Consider the following 19,456-nt stretch of genomic DNA (forward strand, 5'->3'; position numbering starts at 1 on the left):
TAGGTGTGCCTTTTATCGTGTTTAGTTCTTGTCAACTCCTTTTGAATAGAGCTATTGTCCCTTACAATTAACTTCATATTTTGACATCTTTTTGGCATGAACATTGTCTCAATTTTCACATATTTTTGGACCACTTCACTGGCTAGTGGTTAGAGCATCCGCCTTGGATGTTTTGAGGTCACTGGTATGAACTCGAGCAGAGTCATACTAAAGACTTATAAAAAAAGGATACTAACAACTGCCTTGCTAGGTGCTCAGCATTAAGAGGTTAGTGTTAGGACTGGTCAGCCTGGTGTCAGGATAATGTGACTGGGTGAGACATCATGCTACATGTCTGTGGCATGATGCTCCAGTGCTAGACATCAATATAAACGGCCACACTGCAGGCATCGTTGCAATATGGCTCAAAAATAGTTAAAGGTACGTTAAAAATCCAAATCACACACACACACACATATTTTTGGTATGAACATTGACTCGTAGACCTAGGTGTATCTTTTATGGGGTTTGTCTCATCAGCTGCATTAGGGATATGGTAGAGTTATAGCCCCTTATAATTATAATTATAATTAGGATTTTGCTTGCAAGCAGCATAGCTGAAGAACCATTCAGAATATTCTGATGCCATTTGGTATGGACAATGGCTCATACATTACATGTGCCTTTTAAGGTATTTGGTCTTCTTAGCTCCTTTTGAGGAGTTATAGTTCTTTATAATTAACTCCACATTGTTTGTATAGGATTTTGGTATGAGCACACTTGCACGCTTCATATGGGTTTAGCCATTTCTACTCCATTTTAACAGAGTTATGCTAGTTGTCAAGCAAACTCTTGGAAGCTTTTCTACCCCATTTTGGATGGAGTTATGTCCCTTTTGTTTAGTTTCATATATTTACATTAAATGTTGCTTGTAACAGCATAAATGAAAAGCCATTCAGGATAATCTGATACAGTTTATTGTGAACATTGTTTCACTGACCCTGAATGTCTTTTATGGATTTTGTCACATCTGCTCTATTTTGGACAGAGTTATGGCCATTGTTGATCAACTCCTTATTCTTACATAGGATGTTACTTATATTGATGGTTTCTTGCAGGAGTTGGATTTCAAGCATTCCATATCATCATTTAGAGGAGTTATGGCCCCTAAATGGTCATCTTATTGTAACTTTTGGTTGCCTAAACCAAGTTCCTCTTTAACTCATTAACCACTGGAGGTTTTTGTCATTTTCGCCTGAAATGTGAGTAAGAAACACATTTTGTTGGCTATTTCTGAATACATCCTAATACATTGACTTGCAAGAGATTTCCAGTGAAACTAATGCCTAGTTATGTTAGAAACGCCATTTTTCATTGGCTATTTCGCTTGCGCATGAGCAGAAGCATAAAAGTTGGACTTCTTTTCTTTATTTTTTATATCTTTTTTTTGCCTAATGGTTTGAGACTATTCTTTATTTCAACTGCCCATCTTATCCTACTTTTTGCAAAGGTTTGCCTGTTTGTGTTTAGCTCAGAACTGTCTGCCTTAGATATGAGGCCAAAAGGTCTAAAATCCAGACACAAAATTGGATTCTGACCACTGGCAAAATTTTTGTGGAAAAAAATTGGGTCCAAAATATTACATTTTTCCCTCTGTATTTAACGTAAATGTCCAGATTTTTTGTATCATTGTAGAGCTACAAGTGTCTAGCTTTCTGTAATATCACCCACTTTAGTGTATATGACCTTGACGCTACAGAGCTCGGAAGTAGGCTACTACCTCCTGATGTATAAATGAGGTACCACGGGTTAATGAGTTAACAAGAGTTTTGGAAATTTTTTACAAATTATCAAAGAATGGCCAAATTTGTCATTTACATGCAGTGTCGCTGCACAGGTGTTTAAATACACAAGGAATATTCATATTTGGTGATGTCATCAAAATGAACCCGATAAAGACCTAATGAGCAAAGTTAGGCGAATGGGTCCCTTTGTGATGCATCCATTGGTAATATTTATCTTAATTGTAGTTGTCACCCTTTCAGAGACAATAGCCTCTACAAAGGTTGTGTAAAGGTGATTGTTGGATGAAGAGATACAAGATATGATTAACCTTCCAAAAAGTATTCCTGTTGTTGTGCTATATAAATTTGATCACTAGATAAACACATGCCACATAAATGAGACTAAACTGTAATCATAGTGTGATACTGATGTGACATAAATAAGACTAGATGGTGATTATGGTGTGATATTGATGTGACATATAAATGAGAAAGGGCTATACTTATGGTGTGATATTCATGCGACATATAAATGAGACTAGACTGTGATTATGGTGTGATATTGATGTGACATATGAGACTAGATGGTAATATGGTGTGATATTGATGTGACATATAAATGAGACTAGACTGTAATTATGGTGTGATATTGATGTGACAGATAAATAAAAATAATACATTAAAGCATCATTTATTCAAATCCTAATTATCTGAACCTCATTTAACCAATTTTCGGTTCACACATCCACCCCTACCCACCATTTCTAATATTAATATTAATATAGATTTAAGTATCCAAACTCTCAGATATCATTAAAAATTTCTCATGTCTATGATTAATTTGGATTACTGATTTTTTACTGTATTTAAAAGACTATACTATACAGTATCGTAATGTGATTGATGGTCTTGGTTGTACGACTGTCAGAGGTGTAACTGCCATGTCACACAATTCCCCGTCATCTTTCTCACCTGTATCATAAAGTTTCACACTGCTCTCAGTCATCTTTATGACCTGTATCAACTATTGGTTTTTTTTTTTATTCATTGTCCAGTTTTGTTGAGCTTAACAGCTCATGTTTTTTTACATGACATTTTCTTGAAGTTTTTGTTATATTTTTAAATGATGTCTCACTTATGACCATTAGGGTCAGTGGTCAGATTTTAAGGTTATAGTGGCAACATCTGTTGCAGAGAAGTCAGTTTCAGATGATTTAATCATTATAATTAATATCTTCAGAATCTCAAACTGAAAGACTAAAATGGTCACATACTGATTATTAAGATCGGTTGGGCTTTCAGTACCTTAAGTACTTAAACATTGATGAGACTTTATTTGTAGATGTATGCAGGTGATGTGGGATCATTATATTAAATATATTGAGTTCTATTTCTTTTAAATGCTCTCTAAATAAGGGTAAATATATGTATTTATGAGATTAAAAACTGTCAGTTCCTAAAATAGACAGATAACATGGAGTATTGTATAAACCTAGAGCTTTATTTAAGCACAGAGTACTTTGTAATTTTATATCACTGCTTCCAGAAGTGGACACTATTTGAATTCACAACCACATTCCTCTTTGTCTATCCATCATTCTTGTCTAGGCAACAATTCCTATGACATCATTTCCAGGGATTTGAATATTATTTTTGTGTCTAGACTCATATTTCAACACTTTTTAACTTACTGCAACCAAAAATCCATTTTAGGTGCTTCTGGAGATTAAAGCCTTGGAACACACCAAAACTAGATTGCTGCAACCTACTTTCTACAGTTACTTGAGCACAGTTTAAGGAACTTATTTTTGTTTCTTTTCTTTGCGTTAGTGCACAACAATGAGGTCCCACTTAGTGAAGATTGGACAAGTCAGGTTCTGTGAAACAGTGCAATACATAGCAGAACTTCAGAGTTCATTCAGAGATGGGTAAGAAAAAGAAACTGTTCATAATTACTGTCTGTTCTGGCTCATAAGGGAAGTTCATCTGCAAGTTGCACAGACCCAGGTCTACCATTGCATAGCGTGCTGGCAGATCTGAATTTATGCAGTTTGTTTGAATACTTCGCAATATAAAGAAATGAATGCTTCGCAAAATAATGAACTTGGTTTCACAGATACGGACCATTGTGGGCAAGCAGGTTTCAGAGAATTCTTGAACTGGCACTTAAAGATATCCTCAAGTATGATAAGACGTTTCATTATTAATTCAAATGAAATCACAACATCAATATTGTACTAATTGAGTATTACAAAATTTGAGTTTCAACGTAGGTGATTGTCTCTCAAAATTAATGACACGTGTTTTTGAAAAAAGGCATCTTGTTTGGTGGTTTAGCAACAGTTAGTCTAATTCCCTGCTCTATCGGCTCCCTATTTGGCAGGATAATATTAAACACCAGTACGGGAAACAGACTCACCAAGAAAACAAAAAGCAGTGACGTAATACACAGATTTGTTTGCGTACACGTGATGGTTGTTGAAACCAGTTGGAACGATCTATCATATGTTGGACATTTTGAAAATAAATGTTATTTAAACAGAATAATGAACTTCATTACAAAAGCAGCATGTTACAAAAATTATTATCAACATGATTGTAAAATGAGGATTCAGTCAATAAACAGCCCAGTTCACTAATGCTCCCCCCCCAGTTTTCTCAATGTCAAAACCATTTTGTTTTCAATTTTGGAGGCCGCCCTTGCTTATACTGTGTGTGTAGTCTATGTTTGTGGACACATTGTGCTCGAGTTATCGAGGGAGAGGTGTATTAGGATCTGTACAGTGGATGAAAATAGCACATTTTTGTTTTTGAATAAATTTGATCCATGCAAAGAATAGCGCTTGTTGGACCTGCAGTCATTGAGAGCTCACTGATAAAATAATTTATGATATTAGCTTGCTGCTCTGTACATTTTTAATATAAAAATTGGCTAAAAAAAGGCTAGAGCATCATGAAAAATCATTTATTGGGTTATAGACCAATAACTCTACATTCCCATCATTGGCACCAGGAATCACTTGGGTATTATAATCATATTTGCAATTGTTTATCATGCACAATATTCATGCTTCTTTTGAAATTCATAATATTTTAGGTTTTATTTTCCCTTGTCCATATTAATGTGTTTCCACATTTCTTTGTAAATTAACAAATGAATAATTCTGACTTAGAATGTAAATACGATTCTTGGTTCAGGCTGTTTTAAACAGACAAAAAACAACTGTCAAAAAAAACTACAACCACAACAACAGCAGATGCAGCAAAAATCAACAAAAATAACTCTGGCTTGGTAACCATCCTTTTATTGCAATGATTATTGTCCTTCAATGGGAATTATTATTCTCTTTAATATTCTTGCAACCTGAAATATTTCTAATCTTGGAGGATAACATTTTTGGATCACTTTTTGGATCTTTATATTGAGACCTTGCAGTTAACAGTATTGCCTGTACCAATATTACTTGAACTTTGATAACTCAGACATCTGCACAAACTAGAATACTTTACGTGGGCACTCAAATGACACGCCCTGTCTGTGCCTGTATATAGAGTTCCAATACTTACTGTAGGGTATGACCTGTAAGTGGGTATTGAGTTCCAATTTAATAATAATACTTACAGTAAGTTATGACTTATGTCAGGGTATAGAGTTCAATTAATTACAGTAAGTTCTGACCTGTATCTGGGTATACAGTTCCAATACAGTGAAGTTACAGTACGTTCTGACCTATGTCAGGGTATACAGTTCCATTATACTTGTAATAAGTTCTCACCTGTATCTGGGTATACAGTTCCAATACTTACGCTAAGTTCTGACCTCTATCTGGGTATACAGTTCCAATACTTACTGTAAGTTTTGATCTATGTCTGGAAATACAATTCCAGAACTTTCAGTAAGGTCTGACCTCTATCTGTGTATACAGTTCAATACTTACAGTAAGTGCTGACCTTTATATGGGTTTATTATATGCTACAATTTTTTCTCCATTAACTAATGCATCGTCAGAATCATGCAGTATTTTTCCATATTGCACAGCTTTATACTGCATGACACATGTCTAAAAATAGTATCATGTATCAGGAAATACTTTGTAAAGAAACAAACTGTACACTCATGTGTATTTGAATTGTTTCGTGGAGGAATTAAACAAGCATATGAATAAACCAAAAAAATGAAGAATTCTTATTTCCATAGGCCGAATTGACTGTCACACATCAGCTGTTTTGCAGTTTTCAAAGTTAACTTTTTTAATACAATGTTTTGGATTTAGACAAGCAATAGAAGCCATACAGATGATGTACATAGATGGGGTCCCTGAAGAGCATGCAAGTGACAAAGTATAAACATGTCTTCTTTAGTTGGTAATAAGAATATCAAAAAATATACTTACATATTTGCCTCTTAAATTTTCTCAAAATGTATTTTCTTAATTCTGCAAATCTGAATTACATGAGCTATGTCCTGGGTTCAAAAACTTGACTAAATATTGTGATGTTGTACTGTAATTTCAACTACATTTCCAACTGCAATCACATTCTTCTTACTGTACTCAAAATGAAATGAAACTAATATTCCATAGTGACTTTTTAATAACTTCAATCAAAAGAATTCATTTCTTTACCATATTATGGTTTCAAACAATCAATGAGAGAACAGAAGACCACAACAACGGCCTAGTGGCTAGAGCATCTACCTCTTATGCAAGAGGTCATGGATTCAATCATCACCCGAATCATACCAAAGACTTAGAAAAATGGTACTAACAGCTGCCTCGCTTGACAATCAGCATTAAGAGGTTAGTGTTAGGACTGGTCGGCCTGGTGTCAGGATAATGTAACTGGGTGGGACATCATGCTACATGTCTGCAGCATGATGCCCCAGTGCTAGTCATTACTATAAACTGCCACACTGCAGAAATCAATGTAACAATATGACTGAAAAATTGTTAAAGCTACGTTAAAAATCCAAACACACACACACATACTCATAGAACAAAACACATGCAGCTGATTCCCCTCCCTGCTCAAATCACATGTACATCATACAGAATTTACACTGCAGCTAACAAACTGAGTCCATCACAAGCAGAAAAATAAAATTGAGTGGAATCAACAGAAGATGAAAAAACAAAAAACAAATCCATCCATTCCAGATAAACTGGAAAAGTTGTTACAATGCGCATTCATTGACAATATGACTCTAAATTTCAATTTTAAGTAGACCAAACTGACCATTTTATAAAAGAAAAATTTAATGTCAAGTACGTGATGAAATTCAAAGGTCAGTGGGTGATGCTATGTATGCATTAATATTGTTACTATGTATTGATGAATGCATGGTTGTGTTGTTATTTTGAAATACAGCATAAATTCAGTTTATGTATTGTTGTGTATTTTTGTTATTATTGATCCTTTGGTAGAAAAACAAAATGTGTATATAATACAAAGGTTTCTGCATTTATATGGGAAAAATTTTATCAGGCTAATACTGCACTCCTAATTTCCTATAGTATTAGCCAGAAAACTTCTTCATATTTTCCCATACAATTGCAGTAACCCATAAATAAAGTTCCAATACATATAGTAGGTTCTGACCTATGTCTGGGTATACAGGTCGAATAATCACAGAGAGTTCTGACCTGTGTCTAAATGTTTGGTTCAGATTTTTACAGTAAGTTTACATTTATGCAGTTCATTGTTACTGTGAGCAAATTGTAATAATAATAACCTGTACATTTTCTTTTGTTTTTTAACAGTTGGTTTTATTTCAGTTATCTGTATAATGCATTGTAAAAAACAAATAATATAAGCAATGTTACCTAGTCCATAAAAAACACTTTGAATCTTTTATAAAATTCAAATTACAACCATTCCAAATAGTGACGAACCCTATATGGTTTTGTCCCTATCCCCTCTTTCACCTTGAGTATTTCGGAATAAAAACAATTTTTATGTTATTTATTAATTTGAATAAGTCTTTTGCCTTCTGTCAAAATATTCTTCAATCATTGAATTTTTGTGCATGTTTGTGCTAAAGGATTTTCTGGTGGTACCAGTATGGTATGTACCATAGATATAGGTGATTTAATTAAAGTTTTATTTGGGGGTCTATATACTGAGTCCACATGGCTTTTTGTTCCTTATCTCATGCTTTCATGTGTATACTTTGATTTTTGGAAAACTTTTTAATCTTGGAAGTTTTTTCAAGGTGTCCATTTTTTATTCATGGAACATTGTTAGTTCAAAATATGTATGAGATGGGTTAATTTCCAGTATAGTAGCCTGTATTTAACTATCATTGCATTTCATGTGCATGAAACATTTTTATCTCACTATCATAAGTATATTTTGACATAAGACTTGTTTTTTTTCTAATTGTGATGGCAATGGTGCAAGCATTATGATACTGCGCTATAGTTTTTGTGGGTCAGATTCGGAAGAGGATGTGGGATACTGCATTATATGGGTGTCACAGACAGCAGTCTATGGAACCTTGTCTAAAACCAGTTGTGTAATTTTCTTGAGAATGGAATTTTTAGAATGGTCAAACTGAATGTATACATTTCAACCTATTGTGTATGTACTTCATTCTTAGGTAACTTAGATTTTAATCCCAAGTCAAATTCATTGATACAAATTATTGTATATAGTGTATGTATATAATTAGTTGCTTATAAATACAATGAAACTTCCAGAGACTGAAACCGAGAGTACACCAAAATTCCTTTGGAACTGAATCATGATTCTAGTTCTTAATTTTTTCCTTGTTAATTTCAGTAAGCTTTAACTCAGTAAACCAAATTCTCTGCTCAGAAAACTGAAAGAAAATTTTGGTCCCAAAAAGTTTTGAATTTAAAATGAACTGAATAAAACAAACTCATTCAGTCAGGAAGCCAATGATCTGTAAACAGCTACAACCATGCAGAATTGTATAAGATCCATCACAGAAATAAGTACAGATGAAAAGAAATCTTAATTTTCATAGATGTACTCTTTAAAAGTTGACCTCTTTTTGACTTTGTTATAAAACATTAAAACTGACTTCTACCATATATACCTGCTTATAATTCAAGCCCAGCTGCTAACTGCATAGACCTAGATCTGCTGTAGCATAATGCACTGGTCAATCTGGGACTTTGCCGTTTTTTCAGAGTAATGACACAGCTATATAAATCCTGATCTTCCAGAACATTATGCAATGGCAGATCAGGATATATGTTGTGTGTAGTTGGACTTTACCTATCTGCAAGTACATATGGTAGGTCAGAAGAAACATGATCACATTTGAATAATAGGTTAAGGTAGTCAACATCAGTAAACTGAAAGTCCATCAATGCCAAAAAATTAATTAGGTCCTGAGAAATTTTGATCTTCAGAGGTTTCACTGTATATCTGTGTTACTTTTGGCTGTCTATGTTTAGCATAGATTAAGCTTACCAGTACATTTTACATAAAGCTTAAATACTTCATGGTCAGCATATTTTGCCTTTTTCTTTCCTATGCTTGTTTGTATTCTAACATTTCTATCCTGGTGGTACTTTTTTATCAGACAGAAAGCAGAAAAGGAAGAAAAGACACACAGATCAAGATCATCTTTAACCAAACCCAAATCCAGATCAAAGTCTCGAAGCAGATCTAGATCAAGATCCAGATCTGGATCAATGAGCAGATACAGATTTGAATCAAAATTTCGATCAAGATCCAGATCTGAATCAAGGAGCAGATCCAGATCTGAATCAAAATCTCGATCAAGATCCAGATCTGAATCAAGGAGCAGATCCAGGTCTGAATCAAAATCTCGACCAAGGTCTAGATCTAAATCAAGGAACAGATCCAGATCTGAATCAAAATCAAGGTCAAGGTCAAGATCTAAAGCAAGATCCACATCTGGAAGAAGGTCAAGAAGTTATTCCCGATCAAGGAATAGATTAAGATCTTTTTCAAAATCAAGGTCAAGATCTAGACCCAGGAATGAAGACAGGAAACATTTCCGATCCTATTCCAGGTTTGATTCATTGGAGTGAATGTTGTGCCATAATGTCTGACACTGGAGAACTCTTGAATGCATTTACTTTTGTAGACGAACCTTGACATGTTTAGCAGCTTTTCACCACACAGCTTTCATTTGTTATGGGTAACCACTTTTGGCTCTAGTGTGAGCAGTTTTCAGGTCATATTTTACACATGTAGTTTAAATTTTAACTTAATTTTAAATTTTAATGAAATTTAATAATTCACAAGAAAAATAGTGAAGTTTTGGTTCTTCTACACTTTACCAGAAGCTTTCAAGTTGCCCTAATGTCAGGATAATGTGACTGGGTGGGACATCATGCTATATGTCTGCAGCATGATGCCGCAGTGCTAGATATCACTATAAACTGTCACACTGCAGACATCATAGTGATATGACTTTAAATTTTTTAAAGCTACGTTAAAAATCCAAATCACACACACACATACACACACATATTACTAGAAAAAGAAATTTTCTTAATTGGAGGAGCAGGCATGTGAATTGAGATGTGATTATATAGTTGGTTCAACTAGAAAGGATGATCAGTCATTTTATGATTGGGCCCTGTATTTTGATCTGATTTTGTTTTTCCCTGCTTTTAGAGATAAAATAGCCCATAACTTTATCTTTACTTGTTCACAAAACAGTGCTTGAAAGCCTGTTACCAGAGACCCAGATCAAAGTGTGCAAGTCTTGGGTCTTGGTCCTGGTCCCAGCTCCCAGTTTGCAGTCACAGTAAATACCTACAGTCAGTCTTTTGAGAATGGTATTATTTAGGGTCATTTATTTCAATCCTGTAAGAGTGGTATTATTTAAGTTCATACACGTAAGTCCCGTAAAATTGGTATTAATTAAGGTCATACATTTCAGTCCTGGAAGATTGGTATTATTTAAGGTCATACATTTCAGTCCCATAAGGATTGTATTATTTAGGGTCATACATTTCAGTCCCATAAGTTTGATATTATTTAGGGTAATATATTTCAATTATATAAGATTGGTATTATTTAAGGTCTTACATTTCAGTCCCGTAAGATTGGTATTATTTAGCGTTATACATTTCAGTCCCATAAGATTGGTATTATTTAAGGTCATACATTTCAGTCCCATAAGATTGGTATTATTTAGGGTCATACATTTCAAAGATGTATATGATATTAGTTCCTGCTGTACACAGCAATTAATTGTCATGTAAATTTAAAGTAACAGTTTTGGCATTATCTAATAATAATTCCACATACAAAACAGCCAAGCTGTCATGCGTTGGTACAGCCTGTTATTACCTATGTATGAATATAATCTGGTCTAGCTTTCATATGTTGGTGCAGCCTGTTTTTTTTTACCAATTTAACAATATAATGAGGTCAGGCTTTCATACAGTCATACAGCCTGTGTTATTACCTATGTATTAATATAATCAGGTCAAGCTGTCATACTCTGGTACAGCCTGTGTCAGTACCTGTGTATTAATAGAATCAGGTCGAGCTGCCATGCTGTGGTACAACCTGTGTCATTACCTATGTATTGTTATAATCAGGTGAAGTTATCATACTGTGGTACAGCCTCTGTTAGTACCTGTGTGTTAATAGAATCCAGTCAAGCTATCATACAGTGCTACAGGTGTTATTATGTATGTGTTCAGTAGAATCTGATCAAGACTCTAATTACATTGCTGTAGTATCATACGGTCCAAGGACATGAGGTCCGATTCCTGCTGATCCAGATTATGTTTTCCTCTTGTTATGATATGTGTTTGAGTAGAACATTGTGGTCTCTGGCAGGGCTGAGTAACACAAAAATACGACTTCCCCCACTCCCAGTGAGTAAGAGGTACACACTGGATCCCATACTTTCTTTGTTATCTGCTGATCTTTTTGTAGTATTATACTAAATACTGTTAACCTGGTTCATAGAAAAGCCCATTTTACACCAAGAACAGATGGATGGCACATAGCTGGACACATGGACACACATGACTGAAACATAGTAAATGTATATCAGGAGTATCGTGGCTGTATGGAGAATAATAATAACTAGATGATCAGCTTGAATTATCCATGGAACAAGCTACAAAATCCAATATATTTTTATATTGTATTTATATGATTGTGTGAATATAAGGTAACAATATTCATCCCACTGGTCTGCAGAATTACAAAAGAAAATTTTAAAAATGGTCGGTATGCATTATTCTTCTTAAACTGACAGTCATCTTCTACTTTCTGTCATGCCTTGTGAGCTTAAATTAAATAATCTGCTAATTTCAAAATGTGCAGACCTTAGCTTAGTCGTTTCTCATAGTGATGAGCTTTCTTGCATGCTCACACATTACCCTTCACTGAGCTCTCTCTATCTCTATCTCTCTCTCTCTCTCTGTTACAATTTTCCAAGGGAAATGAGATGGCCTAACTACTTCTGCAAGTTTGTTAGAGTTATTGCCCTTTTTGTCATGAAACGCAATGTATTAGAATCCATCTTCTCTAGCCAAGGTTCCAATATGTTAACCTGCCTCTATGATTGAGACTAGTGGAATCACAATAACCAAGTTGGCAGTTGCACACACAACTGGAATGGACTCATAAATAAGTATCTGTCCACTCCAAAATACACATGTAATATCTTCTCTGTGATATGTAGTCAGACTTTAGATGTTAAACTTACAAAGTATACTTTTAAGTCATTGCCTCCACCATTTTTGGCCCATGTACAATGAACCACTGTTTATGATACTCTATTGGTTAGTTGGCATTATGCACTAAGGGAGACAATTCATCAAATCTGATAGATGTCACTAGGTAAAGCACTGAAATATTGTATTAAGGTGTAGATAGGTTAACATATCAGAGCCTTGGCTAGTGAAGATGGACACAATCTTTTTAGCACAACTAGACCCACAGTTTTTCTTTTGGATAAGTTGTCATGAAACATTGTACATATTATTTGAAGATGTGCATATTAACAAATTAATATTATTTATAATTTATTGCCTCTTATGTCCTGCAGCTGGATGCAGTATAATGCGAAATTTTCTGAATGCAACTTGTCTTACAGTTTTCTTGAATTGCTTTGAAATTTGATGCATATAATGGTCATCATCAAAAGATGAACATATTGACAAATCTGTGTGATTCTGTGATTTTTGCAAGAGTTATATCCCTTTTTGACTCACAGCTGGATAACAGTGTATGAAAGAATTTTGTGAGTGCAGCTGCTCTAAGACATGGTTATTTGTGTGGAATGCTGTGAAATTTGGTACATATTATGGTTATAATCAGATCATATGTGTGTTAACTTATTTACTTATACTATTTTCAGATTAGTTACTTGGTTTTCTTTACAGTGGACAGGATGTGAGCGAGGCAGTGATATATATGTATGAGTACATCGTTCACGATTCCTCTAGTATGGGATGCATAAACTGTATCTCAGCACTAAAAGCTAGGGTTGTGCTGATGTGCAGTTAAATCACACACACACGCACACACATAAACATCCATTACAAACAGAAAGAAACACATTTTCATAGTAACTATTGTTTCTTGAATTTGTCCAATGTCATCTCCAAAGTTTGCTAAATCAGAGTTTATTTTTTACAAATTAGACCAAATTTGTTTTCTGAAGCTTCTTTCAGTTTCTGCCCAAAATGGAAGTTATCAGCTTTTAGTGCATATATAACACTGATCTCTTGTTTTATTCTTATAATTATTATTCCTGGATGGTCTATAATTACCATTCCTGGTTGGCATATTTTGTTTAGTAACATAATATACTAATACCTTTTTAGTTAAATTTTCAAGAGTCAAATTAAAAGCTTTCATTCAGCAAACATAAACATGAAACTTTTTACTGCATAAAGGTGTAAAGAAGATTTTACAGTATTTGGGATTAATTTTGTATGCAGCAGTTAATCCTCTGCTGCTTTTTTGCAGATCACCTTCAAGGTCAAAATCAGTATCTAGTAACAGTTCTGACAGAGAAAAGAGGTAAATTTAGGTCAAGTGCATGGATTATCTTTCCGATTTGTAAACATGGACCGACATCGCAGTTTAAATGCATGTAAACAAGAGGATGCTCAAAGACTGAAAAAATGCTTTGGAGCAATACTACTACTACTACTACTACTAATAATAATAATAATAATGAGTTTAGTTAAAGAAGAAGCTCATTTGGTCAACTGATTAATCTTCCATGAGGCCTTCCACAATGACGTTTGTACAGATATATACATAATGCATAATTTTTATAAGATGAGGTGTCTGCGGTTAAAAACTAGACAATTGATCTACTGCTACAATAAAATTTGTACAAGGCTTCAAGGATGGGTACATACAGGATTCATATTAATAGTTGTAGTGAACATGTGTAAAACATTATAGGTGAGTAAATGATAACAATGTTTTAAAAAGTAGTAGTACTGAATTAAACAAAATAATATGAGTGATAGTTTCTGTAGATATTGACTAAGAAGCTTCTTGAAAGCTTGGCATATGTCAGCTGACTATATATAAGGTGGCATGGAATTCCATAGTTTGGCTCCGGAAAAAGCAAAACTCTTCTTATAAAACTCTGAATTTGGTTTAGGTAAATATAACTTCTTGTTTGAGATGGATCTTAGTTCATATGTATGTATATCAAAGGGCAAGATTTAGGATAGAGCAAATTCAATGTATATCAATGTCATTCTGACATTTTAATCAGAAACAAGAGTCCCTTGAGGATACTTACGCTGTAATGGATACAAAAATTTACAGGAAAACCATGTGTCATAATTGATCATACATTCTGAAGAAATAGTGACTACAAGGTTCCAAAGCTAGGCTGGTTGCCATATCCAGAATTAGTTGTTAGGTCAACAGTGGGCATCAGGTCAAGTGCATTTATGGTGTGGACATTCATACCTCATGTCTGTGCATCATCCATCAATATTTTCATCATCTCTGAAACTGATTGACAGAATTCAGTCAAATTTTCATAGATAATATCCTCATGACAAAAAAGAAACTATTAAGCAACTTGTAGCAAATTGTCAAACTCAGAATTTGGCCAGAAAGCATCTTTTCAGGAAGGGCTTAAAAATATTTATAAATTAGGATGCTTTGCCATTGTACTTGGTTACTGTTTCTAAAATTAGATCAACCTTTAAATGACCCCATCTCAAAAAAAAAACCTTCAGCATAAGCATATGAACCAAATTTGATATCAAGGTCAAAGTCATTCAGATTCATACCAGTGATTCCTATCTGCCATCAAATTTGACTGCTGTTACAAACAAAACCTGAAATTTTACATCTAAAAAATCACTGCACAGAATTGGAGCATATTTCACAGATTGTACCTTGGCATGTAGGGCTTTACATTTTTTTTTTACAAATGATACCAATCCACAAAGAAAATATTGAAAGGTTTCTAATATTAGAAAATATTCATACAGCATCCCCTCAGAAAGTGCTTCAAAGAATTTGATCAGCTTTGGCAGAAAGTAGTGATTAGTGTTTTTTTTTTAGGATTGGGCAAATATTGCTCCATTGGGCGGTATGAAATGAGGATGAAAATGTCTCAAAACTAGAGAAGCTTGAAACAGTCGTTTTCATAACATATGCATAAATAGCACTGGAAGAAATTTCTACAGAAATGATTCTACTGACCCAGTTTTCTTGGACACTGCTCTTGCATTGGTCTATTAGGCAAATGTCAGACAGGTGAGAGATATTATGCCCACTAGGGCCTCACATTTAGCACATTGGATTTTAACATAAAATTTCTATTGATTAGCAGAATGTATGGATATTTTAAGAATTAAAATTCACAGTGCTTTTTTTCAAACCAGAGATGAGCCCGAATCTGTCACACCGGGATCGGATCACCTAGCAGTCATTTCTCCATCCCCAACACCAGTCTTGCAGCTGTTGGATGAGGATAGAATCCGAGATATTGTCAAGGAAGTAGTGGCTCGGCCTGGTAACCATGCTGTCTTATTTGGAACAGTTCAGGATGATCATTCATACTGTATTAAGATAAAAACAAATGACACAAATTTTAAATTCGTGAAGCAAGTAGATGCACTTCTCCAAAAGTTAGATAGAATTCTGTGACCTAATTTTCAACTCAAGTTTTTTCTTAGTTACCACTACATGCCATTTACAACACTGTTACATATGTCTGTCACAATCCACCCTATCACATACTTATTTTCAGATTTACATCTTTGAAGGACTTGGTGAATCAAAACCAGATGTTGTATAAGACATTATTATAAGGACTGGAGGAGTTTCATTTTTACCTTTCTCCAATAATTTTTTTCTCCATTAGCATCATGACCCTTTAATCCAATTAATAACTTTTGAAAGACCATGTATAGAAGATTCCTATGATTTCATAAGTTCTATCTTATTGTGATATTCAGATTTTTCAGCATTTTTTCTGCATGGTACTACCTATCACATACTTATCTTATACGTACTTACATATAATCTACATGACCATAAGTTATGTACTCTGCATCACCGGTTGATTTCGATAAAATGTTGGGATTGCTGATGAGTACACAATTTTAAAAATACATCCATGAATATCACTGTATCCAAATAATGGCTGTATCCCATGTTCTCAAATAGAATCTTAACTTCTTAAAATCTCTATAACTTACAAATCCGTTAACCAATTTCTCATCTGATAATGGCCAATGATGTTATGCAAGAGTTAGTTCACATGACTACCGTATTTGTCAAGAACCAAGAGGTCAAATCTATGACAGGAAATAAGAGTCAAAATGTGAAGTAAGGACGGTTGTTGTTTTCTGGTGACTTTCAGAATTGAAAAGTGTTGACTATAAAACGTTATTGTACACAATTTATTATTTTTCATTGGAACACCGGGAGTTGTTTAAAAAGTCTGAGGTCAGTTTCATGCTCATATTGGTGGTCTTATCAGTGATAATACCAGTGTGGTTACAGATGCATTTCTTTCATTCTATTTGATAAGTTTCTTTTGGATGGCACAGGTGGCAGAATGAGTGCCATGGAAGCAGCATCCATTTTTTTCAAGTTCAGTTACATTTTGTACATCATGTACATCAAGTTCCAAACATTAGGGCAAATACATACCATCATAAATATATATTCTTTTTTATTACCGCAATATCGGAGTAACTCCTTGCATAACCTGGAATCTACATGGTGTCTGTTTACTGATTGTTTCCATCAGCCATCTGATTTAAGCTGGAAATAAAATATATTTTGATATAGAGCAAAAAACAACAAATAGACATATTTAGAAGGTCAGTTTTTTATTTACTTATTTTCCAATCACAAATTTTAAGACTTACAATACCTGAACACAGTGTGTGTGTGTGTGTGTGTGTAGAATATCCTATCTAAACATTCTGCTATTTATAAAGCAGAATGTTTCAAATTTTCTGATGTGCTGTTTTTTTTATATTTCATAGATATATACATCATCACTGATCCTGATGACGATAAACAGACAAAGCTATCTGAATTAAAAGAACAACTACAAAAGCAACAGTTTCAGCAAGAGAAAGAAAAAAATGTATGTTTGCTACTTTTCATATTGTCAGTCTTCTCTATTTTGCATCAGATTTATATTTCTATGAATTTGCAAGGCGTCACAAACAATTTTATAATTATTGTAAAACGATGTTTGTGGATGCACAAGACAAATGCCAGTTGATCATGAATTCACTTATTTGTGAATGAATCCAACATTATACATATACATTTAGAAAGAGAAATTGTTATAAACTAGAAATGTTTTATAATTCCAATATCTATAAATGTTTTGCAATTCCAGTAGCTGTACGTGTTTTATAATTCCAGTAGCTATAAGTGTTTTATAATTCCAGTAGCTATAAGTGTTTCATAATTCCAGTAGCTATAAGTGTTTTATAATTCCAGAAGATTCAGTGGCATACATAAAAAAAAGTTTGAGTTAAAAAAATAATGGAATAATTTGTACGTTTTGCATGCCTTGGTGAGCAAAACATAAAACAAATTAAATGTGTTTCATTTGTTAGTTTGAATGAGGAAAAATCAAAGATTCATTTAAAACCCTACAAAATACATGTATGTTTTCTTTGGTTGCTGCTACAAGAATATTCACTAGTATCAATTGAGTTTTCACTGATTACCACATGCCGTTAATATTATACCATATATATTCACCTGTAAGTCAAATCACAGTGCAAACAACATAAACCCTGATCTGCCATTGCATAATGTATGAGCATATCAGGGTCTGTGTTGTTTGTTCTACTGATTACTCCTAACGCACTGCAGATGTGCCGATGCATTATGTGATGGCAGATCAGTGACTGTATAGGATGCAGTTGGATTTGACATATAAGAATATATACGTTACCTTTAGAGATGACTAGAGATAATATTAATTTTGTGAAATATTAATAATTAAAGATGCTAGTAATAATGTCATATAAATGATGTTGCTTTTCAAATATTTTTTAGTATAGGAAAGATGAAGATAGGATATTCTGCATACACACACACACACACATATATATAAAATAATTTATCATGAGTTTTGGAGTGGTATTTTACATACGTGCTTGGACAGCTAGTGTAGTATAGTTCCCCTTTTCTTTGAAATGAGTGGAGATAAATACATGTTGACCTGTCACAGACAGTTTACATGTCTATTCTGTTAAAATTTAATATCTAGAAATTGCATTATCTTTTACTGTGTTTTCATTTAATATCTGAGTCTGTTTGTTTTGTTTTCATTTAAAAGGTGTAACACTTTTTAATTTTTTTAAAATTTTGACTTTATAGAAATTGTTCAAGCAGAGAATAGAAATCAACAAGATGAGACAGAGAATGAAGTTGTTCAAGCAAATACTCAAGAATAATGTAAAGAAGGATGGAGGGAATCATCCCTGTGAGGTCTTCATAGGTCCTAACACTAATATAAATGATCCCTGTGAGGTATGCATGGTCCTAACACTAGTATGAATGATCCATGTGGGTCCTGCATAGGTTCTAACACTAGTATGAATGATCCCTGTAAGGTCTGCATAGGTCCTAACACTAGTATGAATGATCCCTGTGAGGCCTGCATAGGTCCTAACACTAGTATGAATGATCCCTGTTAGGTCTGCATAGGTCCTAACACTAGTATGAATGATCCCTGTGAGGTCTGCATAGGTCCTAACACTAATATGAATGATTCCTGTGAGGTCTGCATAGGTCCCAACACTAGTATGAATGATCCCTGTGAGGTATGCATAGGTCCTAACACTTGTGTGAATGATCCCTGTGAGGTCTGCAGAGGTCATAACACTTGTGTGTCTCATCTTCTTTATTTATCTATTTATTTATTTTCTCTCAATCTTTTAACATTCAAAGATCTTATCCTCACAGAAAGGGTTCAATGCAAATGGAAACGTGTATATCAGACTTCATGCATTGACTTCTGGGGCTCAATTTAATTTTTAAAAAAGCAATTTCAGTTTTGGTTACCAAGGCAATCGTTTACTTACAAAAAGAAATATATGCACACCTTTAAATCACATAATCCATATGTAACATCATAAACCAGCAGATCGGGGTCTGTAAGCTGTATGGTTGAAATCATTTAGGATGGATCAAAATGTTTGTGCACATTATGTGACTGGTAGATCTGAATCAATATTCTTAGGCTGTGC

At 34.0% G+C, this 19,456-nt stretch overlaps 1 protein-coding gene across 1 annotated transcript in view; it reads left to right on the forward strand.

Annotated features, from left to right (window-relative positions):
- Positions 1 to 19,052, forward strand: part of LOC149797887 (uncharacterized) — a 41,023-nt gene extending 21,971 nt beyond the window's left edge. The window contains exons 5-9 of the mRNA XM_089960492.1: positions 3,594 to 3,691; positions 13,710 to 13,763; positions 15,608 to 15,738; positions 17,225 to 17,328; positions 18,585 to 19,052. Of these exons, the coding sequence (XP_089816618.1) occupies positions 3,594 to 3,691; positions 13,710 to 13,763; positions 15,608 to 15,738; positions 17,225 to 17,328; positions 18,585 to 18,764 (567 nt within the window). The 3' untranslated portion in view covers positions 18,765 to 19,052. The remainder of the gene's footprint in view (positions 1 to 3,593; positions 3,692 to 13,709; positions 13,764 to 15,607; positions 15,739 to 17,224; positions 17,329 to 18,584) is intronic.
- The last annotated feature ends 404 nt before the right edge of the window (positions 19,053 to 19,456 follow it).

This window comes from Sinohyriopsis cumingii, chromosome 6 (assembly GCF_028554795.1).
Source record: "Sinohyriopsis cumingii isolate HCF-2022 chromosome 6, ASM2855479v2, whole genome shotgun sequence".
Taxonomy (NCBI): Eukaryota; Metazoa; Mollusca; class Bivalvia; order Unionida; family Unionidae; genus Sinohyriopsis; species Sinohyriopsis cumingii.